The sequence below is a fragment of the Emys orbicularis genome, chromosome 22, assembly GCF_028017835.1.
Source record: "Emys orbicularis isolate rEmyOrb1 chromosome 22, rEmyOrb1.hap1, whole genome shotgun sequence".
NCBI classification, from domain to species: Eukaryota; Metazoa; Chordata; order Testudines; family Emydidae; genus Emys; species Emys orbicularis.
This window is the reverse complement of record NC_088704.1, coordinates 2,427,884-2,449,611: the sequence shown is the minus strand read 5'-3', so window position 1 is coordinate 2,449,611 and position 21,728 is coordinate 2,427,884. Positions and strand designations below refer to the sequence as shown.

General features: G+C 47.0%; 1 protein-coding gene across 3 annotated transcripts in view; it reads right to left on the bottom strand.

Moving 5' to 3' along the window:
• TMEM269 (transmembrane protein 269) overlaps positions 1 to 21,401 on the bottom strand; it is a 33,759-nt gene extending 12,358 nt beyond the window's left edge. The window contains exons 1-4 of one of the 3 annotated variants that reach the window (XM_065421431.1): positions 21,282 to 21,296; positions 17,838 to 17,908; positions 5,597 to 5,706; positions 3,969 to 4,116 (exon numbers count right to left, since the gene is read on the bottom strand). In XM_065421431.1, coding sequence (XP_065277503.1) covers positions 3,969 to 4,018 — 50 coding nt within the window. In that variant the 5' untranslated portion in view covers positions 4,019 to 4,116; positions 5,597 to 5,706; positions 17,838 to 17,908; positions 21,282 to 21,296. Of the gene's footprint in view, positions 1 to 3,968; positions 4,117 to 5,596; positions 5,707 to 17,837; positions 17,909 to 21,281 lie in introns of all 3 variants that reach the window. The other 2 variants (XM_065421432.1, XM_065421430.1) reach the window with 2 other exon arrangements.
• Positions 21,402 to 21,728: the final 327 nt, after the last annotated feature.

Below are 21,728 nucleotides of genomic sequence, written 5' to 3'. Positions count from 1 at the left end.
AGCTCACTCCCAGATGTTCTGTTACGCCTCTGCCTTTCCCACCTCCCAGGCCATAGCTCCCCCAGGGGCCGGGCCTGCCCCTCCTGGTGCCTTGTTCACCCAGGCTCTCCGGAAGGGGACGCAGCACTTACAGCGGAGGAGCAAATTCCACTCGGTGATGTGGGGGACACAAAAGTCCTGTCCCATACACATGCCACTTGCTTAACCTTGGAGGAAGGTGACGATTGACCTTGACCACAGGCAGGGGCTGACGGGCTGACAGGGAGTCAGGTACAGTCCTCCCTCGTTAGAGGATAATCACACAGGAGAGGAGGAGGAGGGAAGTCAGGAGTGTGTCTGGGATGCCATGGCCTTGACCAAACCACATTAAAGTGCGTAAGAGCTTCCCAGGGAGATCAAGCAGCCAAAACACATTTGGTAGGTGAGTGTTACACGGTGCCTCAGCAGAGTGCAATCATTTTTGCAGTGCAAAATAAGTCCCTCCCCAGCTCTCCCCCTCAATGGACCTACGGATCTCCTGCACTGTCGTTCCAAGGGCCCCGGCGCTTTTAGTCAAGTTGCCTCTGTCCCTTCCGGGTGTAAGAGGAGGACAGAAATGGGTCCTGCTGCGTAACCGGATGCTGACCAGCAGTACAGTGTTGCGACTTCCTGTGCTCTGCGAGTGAGGGTCAGATCCGGCCAAGCCAGGACTCATGAGCGGCAGGTCTAATAGGCGCAGCCTCCCCTAGTGCAGCCGCTGCCGCCGGACCCTGGTTGCGGGTTTGGTGGGGAAATTTTTGCTTTTTATTATGCCCCATGCAGGTTCTGGGGTGGCTGAGGAGACAGGCTATGCTACTCAGCTTCCTGGGTTTATCAGTAACTCGCTGGACTCCAGGGAGATGACTGACGAACCCAGGAAGCGGAGTAGCACATCCTGCCTCTCAGCCGCCCCTGAAGCTGCATGGGGCATTGCAAAAGCTCAGGTTCGTCTTCTGGAAGAGAGAAGAAGAGAAGAGCTTTTGACTTTGCAGCTTGGGGTCTGCGGCGGCGGCTCTAGCCAGCCTGGGGCTCCTCTAAGCAGGTGGGCGGGGGCCCTCAGGGCTCTTGCTGGCATGGGCCTCCTCTGGCTGGGGGGGGGGGGGGTTCAGGGGGGTCTCAGAGCTCTGGCTGTGGAGGGGGGCAAGGGGAAGGGTGGAGTGGGGGCTAGCCTCCCCGAAGTGGGGCTCCACCCCCCACCCATGGCATCACTGCTTTCATAAGCACCGCATTTATTAATTCCTGTGCGCCAGGCACATCCCTTAGGATGTTGTAGTACGATCTCCATTTGGTTGCTGTGAACGGGTACAAGGTGGTATCCAAACGGCAACAGAATCCCTGTCCTTCAAGGAGTATGTTCATCCATCATCCCCATCTACCTAATTTGTTGTGTTCACTTCACCTTGAGGGAGAAAGGGGGAGCGTCTCTCGTCCAAACAGAGTCAATACATTTCCCTGCAGGTATTCGATGATCGCAGAGGTTCCTAGATATGATTCATAAAAAGGGCCTTACCAAATTCATGGCTGTGAAAAACGTGTCATGCACCATGAAATCTGGTCTCCTGTGTGAAATCTATTGGGGGGTGGGGGGGAGGGTGACAGTATTGCCACCCTTCCTTCTGTGCTGCCTTCAGAGGTGGGCAGATGGAGAGTGGTGGCTGCTGTCTGGGCACCCCGCTCTCAAGGCAGTGCTGCCGCCGGTAGCACTGCAGAAGGGTGCCGTCCTTACCTCTGCGCTTCTGTTGGCAGCAGCGCTACCTTCAGAGCGGGGTGCCTGGCCAGCGACTGCCGCTCTAATGCCCACCCTACAATAGTCTTGAGACCCCCTTTTGGGTCAGGACCTCCAGTTTGAGAAATGCTGATGTCTAAACACATCCGCGAAATTTGCTATTTATGCCATGACCAACCCGTGAAAAATGTGTAAATTTCTCCACCATTTAAGTAGACCCCTATTCATAAATGGGATTTTTGGGTGCAGACCCCAAATTATGTGGTTTCATACTACTTAGAAACTACAGTAATGGGTGCTACAGAATTATCCCCAAATTAGGTACTGGGGTGTCCTATTCTGTTCTCTGTTGCACAATTTTTGTTTGCACCATGGATCAAAATGTTTGTATTGTAATTTCCTCGTTTTCACTACACTGCACACCACGAACTCCTGGCACTTTGCAGTACCAGCCAGGCTGGAACTCGGCTCCTCCAGGTACGAAAGCAGAGTCTGCTACCACTTGAGCTAAGTGCCGAATAACAAGTGTTTCTGTTGATTTTATAGGCTACATTTTTTGTTTAAAAAATGCCCAAGCCTAAATTTTGGGGCTATATTGCTTGACATCTCCCTTCCCCCCTCACTTTAACATTTTTAGATAACATAAACAGTGCAATAGGGAGCCATCTGTGTTACCACAGCAGAGTCCTGTGCACCACAATCAGAGCTGTAGTGTGCACAGGAGCCAGCCATGCTGTAACCAGGTCACATAACAAAGCTAAAGCCTGGCACGTGACCAAGGCTCAATCACAGAGCCTTACTCTGGTCAGTGGCGCTACCCCAATTTACACTGATGAGAAACCAGCCCTTTTACTGAGCTGTAACCAAGCATCCAACTCTGGTTGTGTAGTGGCAGCTACACACTAGACTGCCAGGTTGGCTTTGCTCCTGGAAAATGTCTCCCTGTGATTCCTCCTCCTGAACGAAACACAGCACACAAGCCATACCATGTGGAAATAACTCCTGGGCCATGCAGTGCTATTTGTTGTTCTATTAAAGACTATTTCAAATGTTTGCCTGGAGGACAAAAGTCTGGGACGACCAGCTCTTTTCTTTTTATTCTATTTTATGAGCAGAAATGATTCCGTTTGACAAGCCCCGATGAGATTTCAGACCCCAATTTAGCAGTCTGAACGGAGGCAGATCCCTACAGTGATATCAACAGGAGCGGTATCGGAGTAGGGCTGCAGGACTGGGCATTCAATTCCAGATGCACCATATAAATTAACAAGTGATAAAGTCCAGGGAATATTTTTAGCTGGGTATCCTTACAGGACAATGTATAAAGAAAGGCCCTTTTGGCATCCTGCAGAAATTTATGGAAACTCCTACTCATATGGGCAGAAGACAACCTTGAATGTATTCCCCTGTGCCTGTTTAACTCTCTTCAATCCCTTCGCTGCTTTGTTACCTCATCAGGCCGCTTTTCTTTCCTACCTACAGTGTTGCTTACTTAGCCTGGAGGAGGAACCTTGGCAGCTCACTGATAATGCAGTGCAGAGAAATTTTATGCTACATGGGCCAATTCTTATCCTGAGTTACAGTCCAGGCATTCCACTGAAGTCCACAAGGGAGCAGAGGGTGTAAATCATGGCAGGACATAGCTCAGAAATTCCTTGAGGCAACAGCCATCCCTCACCAGCTCTGATAGCCGTCACCTTGGAGATGTCAGGGGAGGAATGCAACCCGGTCACCTTAGGCCACGCCCACACGAGGGCAAAGTGTCACGTTTTGAAATGCACGTGTTAGTTAGCTAATGGTTTGTCTACACAGCACTGCACTGCAGCTAAGGGGGTACAAACTGCAGAGCGCACCAGAGCTGCGCTTTAGCTGTCCCCTGTGCACATTGTGGGTGTGAACTAAAAGGTTCCTAGTTCACATTAACACAGTCCTGTTGGAAAGATGACTGGATTCACGTGCACTAGGTCCCTTTTGGTTTGCAGCAGGAGCATCCACATAGGGCAGTTAGTGTGCAGCTCTTTGGTGCGCTCCGCCATTCACACCCCTGTAGTCTTTTCAAATGTAAACATGGCCTTAGTGGCCCTGACTCTTCCCCCAGTGGAGCAAATGGAAGTTTTGCCATTGATTATAATGAGGATTCCCTGTCCCTCCCTCCACCCCTGCCAATTATGCAGTCCCTCCCATGAAACCACACCACTCTGTGAAGCCCCAGACCCAGACATACCCATTTAGGCTGCAGAGGATGGAAGACAGACCCATGATCAGGTTAGCCATAGAGAGGGCATTGGCGACATTCTTGCGGACAAACTCCAGAGCCTGGGCTCGGCCTGCTTGCTCACTCAGGAACAGCTTCTTAAAGTGGTGAAATATACCTGGAACCCAGCAGGGGGAGACAGAGTCAGGACGAGAAGACCTTTGCCGCTGCCTTTCCAAGAGGAAATTATTTAAGCATAGATCCTTGAAGAACAGGAGAAGGCCCAATGGATCAGCGTTGAGTCTATAGTTAAATTCCCCAAGTATCTGTGAATCCGTTCTAGGGTCAAGCTGAGGGAGTCTTAGAGAGGGCGAATTTTATTGTGTGAACATGGAGCTAGGTTTTTAATGGAGATCCTATTGCAATGTGTCCTGGGACACAGAACTGCTGTTAAAAGGGGACAGGAGCTTCTTGGCCTTATAGGTTTTTTTCCTTAAATAAAAGTAAAGCCAATAAAACGCTAAATACCAATCGCAGCCCAGTTTGGATTTTAAAGAGTTGATGCAAAAGTGGTGGAACGGGGGACAAGGACTAGTGCCCCCCAACTCCAATACTCTATATTTAGATCCTTCCTTCAAAAGTTTGCTTTTGGGACAGCCTTACAAAGAGGGGAGTTTTCCTGCTATTGGTGTGTAAATTAGTACCTAACTGTTGTTCTTCGTGGGGAGACCTGAGACAGCCAGCAGTTCCTCTGCCATTAAAGGGGCCAGCACTCATCTTGGTGCTTCCTTTGACAGCTGTCAATGCTAACACGCCAGCCTGGCTGTAGCCCTTCTGCCCCACATCATGAGACGATTAACATGAGATTAGCTCCCAGAGGTGGTGTTTTTTAAAAACCATACATGCTGCCCAGAGTATTTTCATGCACTTTCAAGCCTTAGTTTCACACCTGCCTAATTACTAGGCACTGCATGTCCTCACTCACTCAGCTCTTGCGATGATCTGGCCATTTGCAGCCTTTGCATTCTTATATATACACACACGTGTATGTATTCATAGGGATGGATGTCTTTTGCCTTCCTCGGTCTCTTTAGCCCACCTCCCCTGAATAGCAGGTGACGGAGGGGAGGAAAGACTGCAACAATAAGATGTTATCTTAGGTAGTAGCCCAGAAGAATTGCTACCTCTATAGACTTCATAGGAGGTGACATTCCTGTGCAGGGGGCTAGCACAAAGCCTACGCACCACTGAAGTCATCAAAACTGGGTTTAAATGGAGCATAGGGCTTGTGCTGGCCGAAAGTGATGGGAGTTTATGCACGTTAGTTTTGCAAGAGATTGGGGGGCAACACATCAATGGAGTTCTAGGCCACCGCAGCCAAAGATAACATCACAAATGAAAGCAATTCACTCTTCAGATGTTCAGCCCAGTTGCCCCATTAGCTTTCATTCACCCCATTCTATAACCACGTGCCACAATTATACAATTGAATATGCATTTTATAAAAAGCTTATCAGAAAATTCTTAAAGTTGTTTCTGCTTTACTCCCCCACACCCAACCACTAAAACAAACATTATTTTTACTTAGGAAAAAAAACCAAAAACCAAACTTACAATAAAACCAACCCCACGTTTTAAGCTCTATTTATCTTATATACCTATAGGGCTACTCTTTAGAGAAAAGGTTAAGGGTCATGTCCTACTAGTGTGTTTTGCACCCTGCCCTTGACGTGTTTCCAAAGCCAGGCAAGTTCATGAGATTCTTCATCTGAAAGAAAACAGCATGTCAGAGCAAAAGCCATCAATGTGAAACGAGTCAGATTGGTGTATACGGCTTTACCGCCCTCCCTTCAAGCCCTCCCAAGGCTCATACTGGGACAAGACAGTAAAAGCCAGGATCTTGTAAGACACATCGTTATCAACGGTTCACTACCACTTGCTCTTGTGAAAACAGATTTCCCACGAGGCAGCCATTGGGCCCCCATTTGGAGGTGCCATCTGCAGTCAGGCTTATTCTTTTTAAACTTCAGTGACCTGCTCACTTGTTCGCTCTTTGTACAAAAGCACAAGTTAGTTTTTAAAATAACTGTTAAACATCCCATCAAAACTGTAAAGCTGTGTCCATTCTAGGCAAAGTCAGAGGAACAGAGGGAACTAGTCCACTTAAACGTAATACTTGAGCAGATAAAACATGCACCTGGAGGACTACAAAGTCTATTTACCCCACATTACAAACAACCCCATTTAGATTAACATAAAACACAGCAAAAGGTTGTTAGAAGAGGGACCATTTACATCAGTGGGCGCATTTGAAATGTTTTATTGACTAAAACCAAACTATTGTCAAATTAGTGCTCATGAATCACTGAAATGAGATACCTGCTTAAAAAACAGCCGGACCACTCCTACTAACAAATCTCCCAAGGTAAAAATGCAGGAATGTTTCCTGTGCTCAGGGCTTGTGGGGAGCAGTCAATTACATCCAACTTTTCAAATGAACTGGCTGAAAAATATTCTGTAAGAAATAAAAATCTAAAGAACAGACAGATTCTTTTGTAACCATCGAACGCTGAACAGCTGGACTATTGGTTCTTTTAGCATCTGTTCCATTTTTGTAGGTCGTGTTCTTTTACCACAAGCTAAGAGTAATGTCAAAGGTTACAGACACCATGGAAAGAGAGGGAAGTAAGTTTGTAGATTTGGGACCAAATTTGCCACCTCACTTTGGATGCTCTAAAGCAGCAATAAACCCATCTTCAACAACCATTTAAACCAAGTTTGCAGCCACTTAGCGCCTTTAGGCTGCTGTGGTGATGCAAAGTGTACTGGTGATACTGGCTCATGATATCTGCAGGGATAAGGCTGTTTACAGGATTACACCCATGCACTCCCACACAATTCAGTAGATGCAACCAAGGGAAGAGTCTTGTCTCTCTATCTCGAGTGTTTTTTTAATTGCACTGCTGGTTGGAGATTGGGAACAGCAATGAAGAAATAACATTTTAAAATATATTATAATTGCACTTTAACGTTTCATCTCAGTCATTTAAAGACTCCAATATTACGGTTTATCAAAGGAATAGAAGGCCACCTATACGTACAACACCCCCCCCCCCCCACACACACACACACAAAACCGGGAGGGAAGGGCAGGAACAAAAGAAAAAACACCCCTGCCCTCAATTGTCCACCTTTGTGCAACTATGGGAACTGAAAACAGCCAATGGTAAGAAGCCATTTCAATCATTTTGTTCAATCGCTCATTTTATTCTCTGGGGCAAAATCCATCCCTATGTAACACCATTGACTTTAATGGGTTTGTACTAGGCACGAATGTAGTTTTGTATGTTACAAGTGACCTGGTGTCAGATCCTGTATGTATTGGGCATTCCATTGAAAACAATGGAGGTTCTGGGTTTTCAGCAACTGAAACCCAGCCCCGGGCAGAAGGCCCACTTGCAAGGGCCTACGTACCATTTAAATCCCATTTAACCCTTGAAAATAGGGTTTATGGAGGACTTAAGAACACCACAGTGCCTTGCAAGCAGCCCTCCGTACTGGGTGAGTATCACCCAGAGTGCCAGACTGAGCCTTCTATTCGGAGACCCATTCATTCCAGCCTGCAGAGTGTTTTCCCGGGTTACACACATTCCACTTTGTACCCATTTGCTTTGTTTTATGTTAATTCACCTGCATTCTATATTTTCCAGCAGGAACCTTTAGCACTGGGACTTGGTTTCCTCTATCAGTTAGAAGGGAACTTGTTCTCCCTCTCTATTGCAAGGACAGTGCAGCCATGTTGCAGGGAGAGTTGCAAAACATCTCGAGCTTGCCCTAGCTGGATTTGGTGTCTACCCAAGGTGAGATTTTTGTCTTCCCTATGTAATTTTGCAGAAGAACCTCAGGTGATCCTTGGAGGAGTCCTATTCAGGTACTGACCCAGCCAGATCCTATTTAGCAACATACTCTGGAGGCGCAACTGCAAGATGGGCATAATATAGTGCATGTTTTATGTGCTAAAATAGTATTTTAAGTGAACAGCTCTCTTCATTCATATCCCAAAACACCAGTTAACAGCTCCTTAGTTTGGTGCAATAAGTGGACATCACAATTCATACTATACCTCTCAAATGGAACACATCTGTGATGTTTAAAGACAAAAAAGACTTCTTTGCCTATAAATTATTTCATCATCAGGTACTATTCCCTCTGCTTTTGAATTCCTAATGTATTGAACACTGAACATTCACACACAACCCTTCCCCTCCTCAATAATCACCACCCGCCTCATTTTATTTGTTGCTTTTGTTGGAATTCAGCAGCCAAATGCAACATTTAACAAGAGACCCTCACAGAGTCTTAAATTTAAAAATCTAACCCCTGATATCCAGTTTTACTCCTTTAGCTTTTCCAGCTGAATTGAACAAAACACTTAAGAAATATATTTAAGGAACAACCCCTGATGGGACAACTGTTCTCCCCCCATACCGAATGGACCTTTCCCCATCTCTATGATTTTCTGTCACAGTTGAGAGGTAGGTCAAAAATTATTGCAAATGTCATGAAAGTGTTTTGTGTTCATACACACAGGTGGATCTAGCTCATGCTAGAAAATTCCCAGAATGAGCCTTGCAAGTGTCTTTTGCTTAGATGCCAATACCGTTACAAGTCCAAAATTTAAAAACATCCAAGATCTCTGCTGGGATTTTTTTTCATTATCATGGTTTGATGTACAACAGCTGTTCTCTCGCATTATGAGCTTCTTCAGAAGAAACAGAACCTCTGAACTGAATCTGCCAGGCAGCTCCTTGCTGGGTTTTTTTATTCTATCACTGATACTGGCTCAAGTTTTATTGATTATGAAACAGTTATTTTTATAAGGAGCATACAACAGGGTCTTGACTGAGTGTTAATGGAAACCTATCAAAGACAGACGGGCCTGATTTCCCCCTCACTCACACTGGTGTAACTCCAGAGTAACTCCACTAATGTCAGTGGAATTACACCAGCATAGATGAGATGAGAATCATGCCCTGTGCAGTCCTTCACACCCGGGCAAAGTGGGTATAAATGAAATCCACCATGTCAGATGTCTCCATTCACTTACACTCACTTGCATTCCCTACTCAGGCAAGGCTGAAATTGACTTTAATGAAGCTTTGTAGAAGAAAGCCCTGAAGAATCCAGCCTTTGCACACTAAACCTGATTAACTCTTGGGATGAATGTCACCCCAATCCCAAGGGGGCCTGTATAAGCTTTAGAACACCACTAGCCCCATAACTAGGGGCCTTGTTTAGGCCCTCTGCACTGAGATGACTTTCACTCTTTATAACCTCATTCTTACAAGATAAGTTTGAGAAAACAGAATATCCTAAACCAAAATTAGGGCATTCAGGAGATGAGTCTTTAAAAGGAGGGCTGAGCAGCGTTGTTACATAGATTAATTCTTTGCATCACTCCATAGTTGTAGGGGGACTAATTAAGTCAGGGCATTAAATAAAGAACTCTGAACCTATTATAAGCCCGTACGGTGACATCGATGAAAATCCAGGCTTATTAAAGTAGCCTCAGAACTGTCACCACTGACCCTCCTTCAGCCCACAACATCTGGAAAGAAATGTCAGGAAAAAATAGCAGGATATATTCCTCAGCGCCACAATAGCAGCCAGCTTGATGGTCTTCAGCCAGATCACAAGTGAGTAGCCTTGAGGGCTGCCTGGTGAATTTCAAGATGCTTAGATAGATATTCTTGGTAGTTGTTATCCAACAAAGCAGCCATCAAAACTGATAATTCACTAGACGTAGGAGACAGACCTTGCGCACATGCATTATGCCAATGAAGTTCTCGACAGCGTGACAGAGAATGGACTCCACAGTGTAAGTTTTAAAATTATTTGTCCTCTTCCTCCCCTCCCATTTCCCTGCTCCCATGGAGGTCAATACAAGTTTTGCCACTGACTTTAATGGAACCGGACTGGGCCCTTAAGTTATAGGACCTGATTCTCATCTCACACCAGATGCATACAAGTCTAACGTCCACTGACTGCAGTAGTGTCCCTCGTTAGTCATTCTGGTGTAAGTAAGAGCAAAAACCAAAAGTAACTCCACTGAAGTCAAGTTACAGTGCTGTAAAACGGATGAAAGTGAGAGGAGAATCAGGCCCATAGACTTATGTTAACTTCTTGCAGCCATGTCACAAAATAGGGACAGACGTTTAGTTTAAATAAGCTAAATCCTTACTCCAAACTCCCCTTTGATTGGATTCTCTCTCAGTTTTGCTGGTGTAGATCCAGAGTAACTCTGACAGGATTACTTGACATTTTGGATTTACATCAGGCGAAATGAGATCCGAATCCAGTCCATTAACTTCAATTGTCGGAATAAGGGCTGACGGATATGGCCCACAGAAGTGTATTTTTGAAAATAATGTTTTATTCCTTCTCCCATGATTTTCTTTCAAGTTAAATATCAGCCCATCCCCTGAGAGTTAAAACTTAGTTCTTCTGAAGAGCCCTGTCGAGTTAATGAATACTCCTGGCCCCATATGAACTGTGGGGTTACTAACCACCTCAGAGTTGCTGCAGACAGGAATCCTCCCCAGCAGAAATCTTGGATTTTAACAATCAGTGAAAACAGAGAAAAGCAGCAACAAAAAGATTAGAATCTTGATACCCAACGATGCTTTTGGCATCACAATGGCCGGCTGCTAGCATCAGCAGTAACAGAACATGGAGAGAGGGTGCTCAAAGGGTTTAAAAAAAAAAAATAATCAAGTATGAAATTGGCATTTCTTTACCTTTCTGTTGTAAAAAAGGGTTTATCCACTGGCCTCCAGTAAGGCAAGTTTGTTCCACTTTTGAGCAGTGTCTTTCACAATAACCTGTGTACACTTGCATCAACTGTGATTACTTGGGGGAAGGAGGTTAAAACATTCAACCAATGAGTGTTAACTATCAACATCCCACTCCCATGTCCACAGGGCCGGATTCTCCTATCACATCAATGAGACTCCATTGGCTTCAGCAATGTTTCCCCAGTGTGACAGGAGGATCAGGCTCAGTGTGTCTGGCGTGGTGTGAGGCAGTCTAGCCTCCCCGCATTTAAGGCACAATCCAGCTCCCATTGAAGTCAATGAGTCTTTCCAATGGGGGCCGGATCAGGTCCTCATGCCATATGGGCCACATTCTGCCTTTGGATGCACATGGGCCTCTCCTGTGGAGGTCAATAGGAGTTCTCAGCGTAGGCTAAAGCAGGCTGGGCTCCTGCAACTTCCCTTTAATTTTTTATATCCATGTGCGGAATGAATTTTGTTATGTGCACCAATATGGAGGTGATGTGTGGTGGGGTTGGGGCCGAGGGGTTTGGAGTGTGGGAGGGGTCTCGGGGCTGGGGCAAGGCATTGGGGTGCAGGGGGGCAAGGGCTCTGGCTGGGGGGTGCAGACTCTGGGGAAGGGCCAGAGATGGGGGATTTGGGGTGCAGAAGGGGGCTCAGGGCTGGGGCAGAGGGTTGGGGTGTGGGGGTGAGGGCTCCAGCTGGGGGTGTGGGCTCTGGGTGGGGCCAGGGATGAGGAGTTTGGGGTGCAGGCTGCCCCGGGGCTCTGGGGGAGAGGTCACGGTGCCTCTCCCTGCTGACAGCAGCTCCGGGGCCAGGGGAGAGGCCCATGGCAGCCCTGCACGCCCCAACTTGCTCCCCTCCCCCCACCTCGCTCCTCTCCAGGCCTCTGTGGCTGTGCACCTGTGCGGCCCTTTATAGCTTGCTGTGCGGCCACGCAGCTTAGAGGGAACTTTGGGCTCCTGTATTTCTGAATACAGAACACCATTGCTAGAGATATGATAATGCCTCTGTTTCTTGGAGCATTTCCAACGTGAGCTGTCCAAGCCAATGAGCTCATTATAGATGAATTGTCCCAAGAAAGATCAAGGCAAATCCTCACTAAGTCATCCGGGTTGCAAACAACACATTGCCTAACCTCTACCCTTCTACAGAGAAAATCTTCTTGTGGAAATTCCCACTTCAAGTATTCCTTTCTCTGAGTTTCCAATCTTGAATTAAAAAAACCAAAATGCTAGATCAGCAAAATGATATTGAAAATGCTCAGGGAAACCCTAGTGAATCTGAAGAAAAATTCTGTCTTTCTCCATCCAGCTAACACTCATTGGTGCCAAGAAAGTGTCTGAAAAAGGGAGCGGGGGTTCTTTGTGCACAGTACACACAGTACTATGCAAGTGGGCTTCTTGTATGGCTGGCTTATTTTAATTGTGACATGTTTTAACGTGGCTTTAAAAATTGTTGCTTTTTGTGGCTTCCTGCAGGGACAGCTAGACAGAGAGCAAATATGCCTCTTCGTATAAACTGAAAACAAGATGGCCAAGTTCAGATGATCCACAGTGGAAGAGTCAGAAAGATGTTTAAAACAATAAAATAGTTCTAGGATAGGTTTAGATCGTATTCAAATTCAATGTAAATCTAGCAGGAGGCACTCTTCTGGCTGAAATGAATATAGTTATTGCTCATAATTTACACATTGGCATATTGAAAAGGAAGTGACAAGAGAGAATGCAGGGTTTCCCCCAAGATTTTAGGTAAAGGTGTGGACAAGTTCCCAGATGTCTGAATATGCAACCCCAAATGTCCAACAGAGCGTAAGTGGCTCCCTGTGGAGTTAGTTTAGAGCTGGTTAAGAGGGGAGCAAAGGCTTTACGGAACAGAGATGAATGGAAGGAGTTGGTGCAGAAAATGATGTCACCAACCCCTCCTTAGAACTTAGGGGAAACCCTGCAAAGGAAGAGGAGAGCAGGGAAGGCTCTAGAAGGTTTTCCAGTGTCCCTGCTGGGCATGCTCAAAGTGGTGCCATTGAGCAGGGGAGACAAATTCAAAGTCAATTCTAAGAGCATGCAGTTTCAACTGCCAGGAAGCCATTGTGGCCCAGATTCTCAGGTGATGTATACAGGTGTAGCTCCAATGACTTTGTGCCAATTTGCACCAGCTGAGATCCTGGCCCCGCAGGTGGTAGTTTTATAGTCTATGAATGACTGGTGACCTACCTCTCTTACAGGTTCAGACACAAAGTATGCCTGTTAAGGTGACACACACATCCCTTATTTGTCCGCTTCACTCAAATTTTATACGGGCAGTGACAATTCTCCACTAGGTAAGAGGGAATCTGAGTGACTTGCAAAGGAATAGGGGAAATGTGTCTCATAGGTAAGTGGAAGGAGATTTTGCTTCTTGGAATAATGTTGCTGCAGTAGACTCCTATGAAGATTAAGTGGTGAAATGATATTTTTGTCTCCAATGAAGCAACTGTTTGTGCTACCAACCCAGAAGGGCCATCCTGCACGTTAGGGACCTACCATATTCTTAATCACCACCTTATACTTGAAAAGAGTCATCTAGATTTCAAAACATGAGCTTTTTTTATGGTAGCATAAGAGCTTTATGACAGCTGGCATGGGTTGATGCAAAGGCTGAATCTAAGAACTCCTAAAAACTGTTGTCAGACTAAATTAAAGTAACTCCTCCCACCAATTTGGAGAGCTAAACTCAGACAAGCCAGCATGCTTAGATGCTATGATCAATACATCTCCCTTCAGTTAATCCCATTAAAAGGGACAGCCTCAAGGTTGTAGATCCAAAGAGCTAACCTATATTTGCAAAAACCTACATAATTCATTAACAGCTCCATACTTATATGCTATTTTCTCAGATAAGAAAAAACCCATGCAAGTCACCCAGCAGCCATGCATGCAAGTTTCAGAGAACATAATTCTGATATGGGAATTTCAGTATCAAGCTCCCAAAGGGTGATTAAGCAGCAAGAAGAAAAATGGGACTTAAAAAACCTCAGTGTCCTTTTAAAGGACAGATTTGCAGTAAAATTCCCCTTAGTCTCACTATAACTAGTTTGGTATGACTTCAATTAGCTCAGTCTACCAAGCAAAAGCCTTTCAGCAAAGTTACCTTTAAAATATGAACGTGCTTCCCCCTCTCTCACCTGTTCACAAAAGCATGGAAGGTGCTGCTTACAATGCAAGTTATCAATTTCCAGCCACAATTAAACGAGACATGTCGCACCTCTGTTCTCCAATAATACAGTGGCAAGGAGACAACAGCCTAATTTTCATTCTCTGCCTGCATGATCATCCCCAAGGACCTGCCTCTTCACAGTCTTACATCTTGCGCAGTCATTTACACCTATGCAAATGGGTGTAAAACACTAAACTTCTCACGCACATAAACTAGTGTTACTCAACAGTAACACCAATGAAGTTAATGGCATTACACTCGCTTTTCACCACTTTAAGTGCAATCAGAATCAGTCCCACAGGATTTAAACACTATCTCTGCTAACGCCGTTGTTCATGCTGATGTGAATGGGACACAATTAAGAGACTGTATATTCCTCTACATTCTATAGCAAGGTCCTCTGATTTCTCTGGGACACCAGTGCCGAAAAGTAGAAATTCTGAAGCAGCTTCAGGAAAATGTTGTGGTTTCTTTTAAAGGCTTTTTTTTATTTACATATGAAAATGCTTCACACAATCACGATGATAGCTCCTGCATTATTTATATCTACATTAAAATGAATTTGTTTTACACTCCCACAATATTTGCAATGCACTGTGTATTGGCAACTCAACAGCAGTGCAGAAGATGTCAGGGAGAAGCTGAGGTTTTGGCAACTAGGCAGGCATGGGCTGAACATATTAGCTGAATTCACTTGCTAGAGTGAAAGAGTTAACAGCAAGAGCATTTGAATTTTCATCATCAGCCATTTATAGCCAACACGCCACTGACATGAATGGGGCTAGTCACCATCTCTCAGATGTTGTTCCTGGCTGGCTGCATAATCAGCAAGACAATTCTGCATTGATGTAGGCTCAGTTCACACTTAGAAGATTATCTGGCAAACACAGGGGCTAGGACTTTTCAAAAAACGAAATGCACTTCTGTGGCACAGGACAGATTCTGTGACACTGTCAAATAGATGGGTATAATTAGACCTATTGAGACTGGGGAGACACCCAAGGCCTGATTCTGATCTCACTTATCCTGGTTTTACACCACCATAATGCCATCGACTTCAAGTGGAGTTTGCCCTGATTGACATCACTACCAGAGAGAACCCAGTCTGGGCTCAAGGTCACAAGAATGGTTCAGGACACATTTCAAAATTACATCCCAGGCACACAGGCCAGTACAGCACGGATGTATTGCTCTCATGTAATCCTGCCGCAGTGTGGGGGGGAATTTCACCCAGGATTAATTTCAGAAGGCAGGTATAACCTGATGCTGGTATCTTAACCCAATGGAGAAACTGCTGCACTGAGAGGCTGTGAATGCTAATCTCATGCTCCAAATCCAGTTTCAGTCATTCTGCAATCAAGCAAAACTGGAATTACATTTTTTAAAGAAATTTAAACCCCTCTCTATTCAAACCTTAAAGACAGTGTTTTTGCATGACTCAGCTACATCAAATGTATTCCTTGGCTGTGAGAGGGAAGTATTTAAAATAGGATCCAATTCCCGTTTCCCAATGCAATCACCTCTGTAGTTCAAAGCAGACTGAACTCAACCCTTACCAACTGCACAGGAGTACACAATTGCTAGTTCAAGCTGACTGCAGTCTGCTTTAGGCTAGCAGAGGAAAAAAGGATAGTAGGAGAGAAGCAGTTATCACATGAGCCAGCTAGATTCTCTCATAAGAAGCACACGGCAGCCTCTCTATTTGTATACCTCCAGTGGAGTGAATGTGAAAAAAAGAAAATAGTCAGAGACATTTAAAAACTAGCAACATCACACAATCCTGATACTGTAGGGCCCATTCAGGAGAGGATTTCTAAGTAAAAATGCTCCCTTGGCCACAGACTGTGTTTTAGGGGAGCTGGAGATATGCTAATTCAGAACCTGTGTTTTCCGACTGTTTCCTCATTATGTGGAGGGCAGCATATTACGGCATAGGGAACTGCGATCTTGGAAGGTAACTGTAGTGGGGGAGTTGTTTGGTAACTAGTAGTTACGCGATCATTAAAAATCAGTTCATTAAAATCAGACTGTTAAAGTTCAGAAGTAAAGATGGATCATGCCCAGGAATGGCTGTGTGAAAAACCTTCTAGAACACAGACATGGGAGGAGGAAAGAGAACACTCAAACCTATGTTAAAAGAACAACAAACAAACAAACCTCCAGCAATATCAAGGAAGGAATTTTATGGACATCACAGAATCACACACATTAATGTTAAAAATTACAGACCAAATTCTGCCTTTGGATGCGTGTGCACAGCTCCCAATGACTTCAATGAGATTCGCATGCACCCATCCATCGCAGGATGTAATTATTTGGCTCCTTGGTCAGCCTATCACAAACTGAGACAGAAAAGGCCCTGATCCAAGAGCCGTTAAATTCCATGGAAAGACTCTGGATTCCAACAGGAAATGGATTGGGCCCCAAGTTCAAGAACAGTGTCAGGCTTAACTTTCAATCTCCAGGCTTTGTTCCTTGTCAAACCAACACTTACATTGCACTTGTGTGTGTGTGTGGGGGGGGGGGGGGGGGGTATTTTAACACACACACACACACACACACACACACACACGTTAAAATGACACTGCGACCCCAGCAGGCCAGGCTGGCCCGAGTGTTAAATGATTATGTTTAATATTTTAAGCTCTTTGAGGCAGAGACCATGTCTTCCTATAGGTTTGTACATTCAGTGCAATGAAGTCTCTGGCTCTTGGGATGACAGGAGCCTTTGGATGCTACCACCATTAATAAGAGATCACGTTTTATTTTTTCCATGAAGTACTGAAAAGAAGGGGAATGACTTTTGGCTGAATTCATCTTTTTACACCTTGTCTCAGTTGTACCAGAGTAAAAAACCTCAAAAGCCAGTGGACTGTTAATCACAAGTAATTATTAAATCTTACATCTACATGTTGTGTAGTTCTTTATGTGGCTAAGCCTGGTAGGCCACATTTCAGCCCAAGGGCTGGCTGTACCCTTATACTTCGGCCGGGGGGAAAGGGGGAACTAAAGTCACCAGGAACAGGCAGGAAGAAAGGGTGTGGAACTGCACCCTGCTTGACTCTGCTCTGTGCTCCTTTCCTCTATAAACAGTCCCTTCACAAGCATTCACAGGGCTGGGGCTCTGCGGAGTGCAATGGGATGTGCTGGGACCAGATGCTCCACGTTAAGCTGGTGGATTCTGAGAAGAACTCCAGCTTCCCCTTCACCTCCAATTCCTCGTCTAGGACAGTATGGGCTGAACATGTGTGGGAGGTGCAGAGCCAGTGACAGAATGGCTTCTGAAGGATCGGGCGTTGGCAGAGGGGGAATGGGGAGCCCAGGGACCACTGTCTGCCTAGGCCACAATCCCAGGATCTGTGGAGTTGTAGCCTGAAATCCTGCAGAGTTACCAGACTGCAACTCCTTCCCTCAGCTCAAACTGTAATCAAAGCCAGAAAAAGGGTCCCATTAAGAAGGGCAACACAATTTGCCAAGAATGACCAGAAGTGGATGAAAAGTTTTGAAATTCTAACCCCAAAACAAGTGATGAGCAGAGGGCGTACAAAAACGTTCACAAATTCCCCCCATTTTCCAACCAGCTGCAAGAACTACTGGACAAGCTTGGTGGTTGTTGTCTCTTTGTGGTTTCTGGTCTAAAATGAAATCTTCTTTTCTACCCCCGCCCTAATCTATACACTAACACACCTCTGGCATCTAAACATCCTTTCATGATAAATGGAACATTTGCTCCATGCTTCCTCTCTGGTTCCCAAGTTGTATGGATGCTGGTTTGTTTGTTTGTTTGTGTTTTCAGTGAAAATAGAGCTGGGTCAGTAGATCAGTGTGCAGAAAGAAGTAAGACATGCTCAAAGTTTTAAGAAGTACTCACCAGAAGGGGGCGACACCATCCACATCTTTGCTGAATTATTATGGGATACTGCACTCTTCTACTACTGAAGACTAATAAAAACATTTATAGAGAGGTTAGATCATGCGCACAGCATCTAGTTATCATTGCCCAAATTGTTCATCTCAATTACCAAATGGATATTATAAAAGGCCAATTAACTGGGGAAGGCTCTGCCAGCATCTAAATACACCCACTTTGTGTGTGACTTTTACCAAAGCAAAACAAAAAACACCTTCAAGAAGTGCCGTTGTACCAAATACCCAAACTTCCCTCGTGGCCGGAAGTACAAAAGCTACACGCCAGAGATGGGCATATCCTTTGGAACTATACAGCTAAGCATTTCTGCTTACTTGCACAACACTCATTACCACTAGGACAAAGCTTGCTTCATACTGTTAAATAAACAATGCTAGACTCCAGATCAGCTGACAAAAGCAGGCTCAACTAGCAAATAGATTGCTTGCTTTCCTCCTGTGAAAGCCCCCACCGCTGTGCTTTGGGGTAGGAGCATTTGGTTCTGGAACTACCTGAAATCAAAGCGCTGAGATTCTGTGCATGCGTTTGAGCTTTATTGGTCATTGCTGCAGGACGTGAGCATCCACATGGCAGTGACTAAACTCGCAGGCTGGGTCTTCCAAGGAGCCTAGATGAGTTGGGGGTTTAATTCCCACTGATATTCAGTGGGAGCAGAATTCCTAACCCAGCCTGCACTAGGCTCAGAATGAAACTTCCTAGGACTGATCCGGGGACAATGCCACAGGGTATTATGGTAATTACTGTACTCTGAAAGGAAGATTAGTGCTTGTGCAATTTCAAGACCAAACTTGCTTATACAAGAGAATCCCTGAGATTTGAAAGACAATTTACTAAGCTTAGAAACACACTGTTAAAAGGAGAGGGGGGGGAACACCCCTTCCCTCTTACAGAGAAAACCTTTAAGGAAACTGTTACTCTTACTGTCTCTATATGTTAATTAAGTGGCAGAGATGAACTAAAAGTGATTTTGCTATAAGGCCCTGTTCAAAAAACAAGGTTTAAGCCTGAAGAAAAGTTTACCCTCTGCTGGATCCAGTTACACTTCCCTGCAGTCAGAGACTTCCCTGGTATTTCCACCTCGCAGTGCATTGCATTTCTGAAATCCCAGGGTTCATCAGAGACTGCTCTGAGGTTTCGGAAGTGCAATGTTATCATTCTAGAGCATGAAGACAGGGAAGTGCAAGGATGAGTGAATTGAGGGACAATAGCAGATGGATCCTACCAGGCTTGGCCTTGACTGTCCAGGGCACTGGGGGTGGTAGTCAAGAGGCAAGGAGTAGTGCGGGGCTGTGAGGCCAGAGAAGGGAGACTGGGAAAATCCGGGGGAGGCAGCAGGGCCCAAGGGTGATGGGGAGCCCAGGGAGGCAGCAGGGACCAAGAAGGATGGGTGGGGAGCCCGGGGGAACAGCGGGGATCGGGAGGATGGATGAGGAGGCAGCAGAGGCTGGGGTGATCGGGGGATGGGGGCGGGACTGGGGGGGGGGTCAGTGGGAGCCAGGAGCGATGGGGGTGGGAGCAGGGGAGGCAATGGGGGCCAGGAGCAATGGGGGGGATGGGTGGGGGGCCAGTGAAGGCAGCAGGAGCCAGGGGCAATGGAGGGGATGAGGGGGGCTAGGGAGGCAGTGGGGGCCAGGAGCAAGGGAGGGATGGGTGGGGGGCCAGTGAAGGCAGCGGATGCAGGGGAGACAGCAGGGACAGGGGCAATGAGAAAGGGGGAACTTGCTGCAGGCGGCTAAAATCTCCATACACATGGATCTGGAAAAGTGGTGTGGAGAAGGGGTGCAATCTGTCCTCCCCTAACATTCACATGTGACAGCTTTTCAAAAGTTTAGAGGGAAAGGGAAGGTCTGAGCTGGAGTTTGGGGATGGAAGGGCGCTCAGAAGGTTGGTGTAGTTCAGAGAAAACTTTGGAGCCACCCTCTCGGCTATTCTTCTTGTTACACACACACACACACACACACACACACACACACACACACACACCCCCTCCGCACCAGACCTTGTCAGGTAAAAAACTCGCAAGTGCTCCTTCTAACCCTCAGAACATGAGCATGCCGGTTTTTATGGGGGGGGGGGGGTGTAGATTTTTAGCCACTAACTCCCTTTGAGCAGCTTAATCCATCACAGGAGCACCACTTCCTTTGCAAGAGACACCTAGCAAATCCAGTGCCCATGGCAACGGAACCAGGAGGAAAAAGGCCCGTGACTGTAAGGGACCAAAGTGATCAGTTTGCAAATCACTCAGACAGCGCTCGGTTTATTGCACTTTGGCCTCGACAGCATGAGCACTCTCCGGTCAGTCCCTACCCCTGGAAGGGAAGGGAGGAGCTTGGCTGTTCAACTGTGCCCATCTTCTCTAAACTCCTCACGGGCCCGGACATTCTTCCACTGCTCAATCTGCGGGCTGAGATCAGAAGAAAACCACAAGGTTTCCTCCGGGAAGGCTCCCCCCATGGAAAACAATGAGCAAGTGCCGCAGGCAGCTGTAGCTGGCCCCACCAGACGGTCTCATGATAAATTGGATAATCCGGGCTACGAATATCTGCTGCAGACAAAGCAGCCCAAAGCCGTTCCAAGGCTAAAGGAGATTAGAGGCGAGGAGCGAGCGTTGCCGGCAGCCCAGGCCCGGTGACCATGGGGGCCCCTGGGCCCGGTTCTCCTCCCATTGCCCCTCGTGTAAATCAAGGGAACGGCACCAAAGCTACCGGCGCGATACTGGTGTAAAATTAGGTGACGGGGAGGAGAATCTGGCCCTGGATTTGCCGGCCAGCTTCCAGGCAGAGAGCTTGGCACGGACGTAGGATCTGCCGGTCCTGATGCTGCTAACGCCGCGCGGAGTCACGCCTGACCCGGGGGCGGGGGTAGAACAGGCCCGGGGCGGCTCCGGCGGGGGAAGCGGTCGCTGTGTTATGCCCCATGCAGGTTCCGGGGTGGCCGAGGGGGCGGGATGTGCTATTCAGCTTCCCGGGTCATCTCCCTGGACTCCAGCGACTTACGGATGGACCCCGGAAGCTGAGTAAAACATACCGCCCCCTCGGCCGCCCCGGAACCTGCATAGGGCATAGCAAAGCTGCTTCGGACGCAGCGGGAGGCTTTTCCCCGCAGCCGCTTGGGCTCTGCGGAGGGGAGGGGAGGGGAGGCGCGGCTGGCCCGGGGCAGCTCCGGGCGGGGGGCTTCGGCTGGCCCGGGCCTCCGGGGAACGGCGGGGGGGACTCGGGGCTCGCCTCCCCAAGGGTGGCTCCACCCGCCGCCCATGTTTGCCCCTATTGCATTCAAGCACTGTCCACAAACACAGACGCATCCTCACAACACCCCCACCGTCCTCAGGCATCCAGGCATGTTACCGCTTTTAAGGATGGGAAACCGAGGCACAGAGAAGTGACTTACCCAAATCAATGGCAGAGCCAGGGTTCGAATTAAGTGTTTCTTTGCTCCCAGCCCTGTGCCGAAAACACTAGCTTGACGCACTTCTTTATTTTATAACCAATCCCCTTCTCATAAATGCCCTGAGTCATGGAACAGGGTGGGGCTAATTCACAGGACAGAATGTTTTGCAAAACACACTGGATTAGTGGGGTGGGAGGAGCGCTGGAGATAGCGGGAGAAGTGGTTGGACCGGGGTTTACTGCCTTCCACAACGGGGCCGGTCCAAGGGGCTGGAGCTGCAGAAGTGGGAAGACACTGGTGCACTGAGACCGCAGGTATGTTTACGCTACAAATGCACAGCCCCAGCCCCGCCGCTACACTGGTGGCGTGTAGACACTCCAGGTTTTCCCAGCGCTGCCATAAACCCACCCACTCCAGACGCGGTAGATCGATCAGTGGAAGAATTCT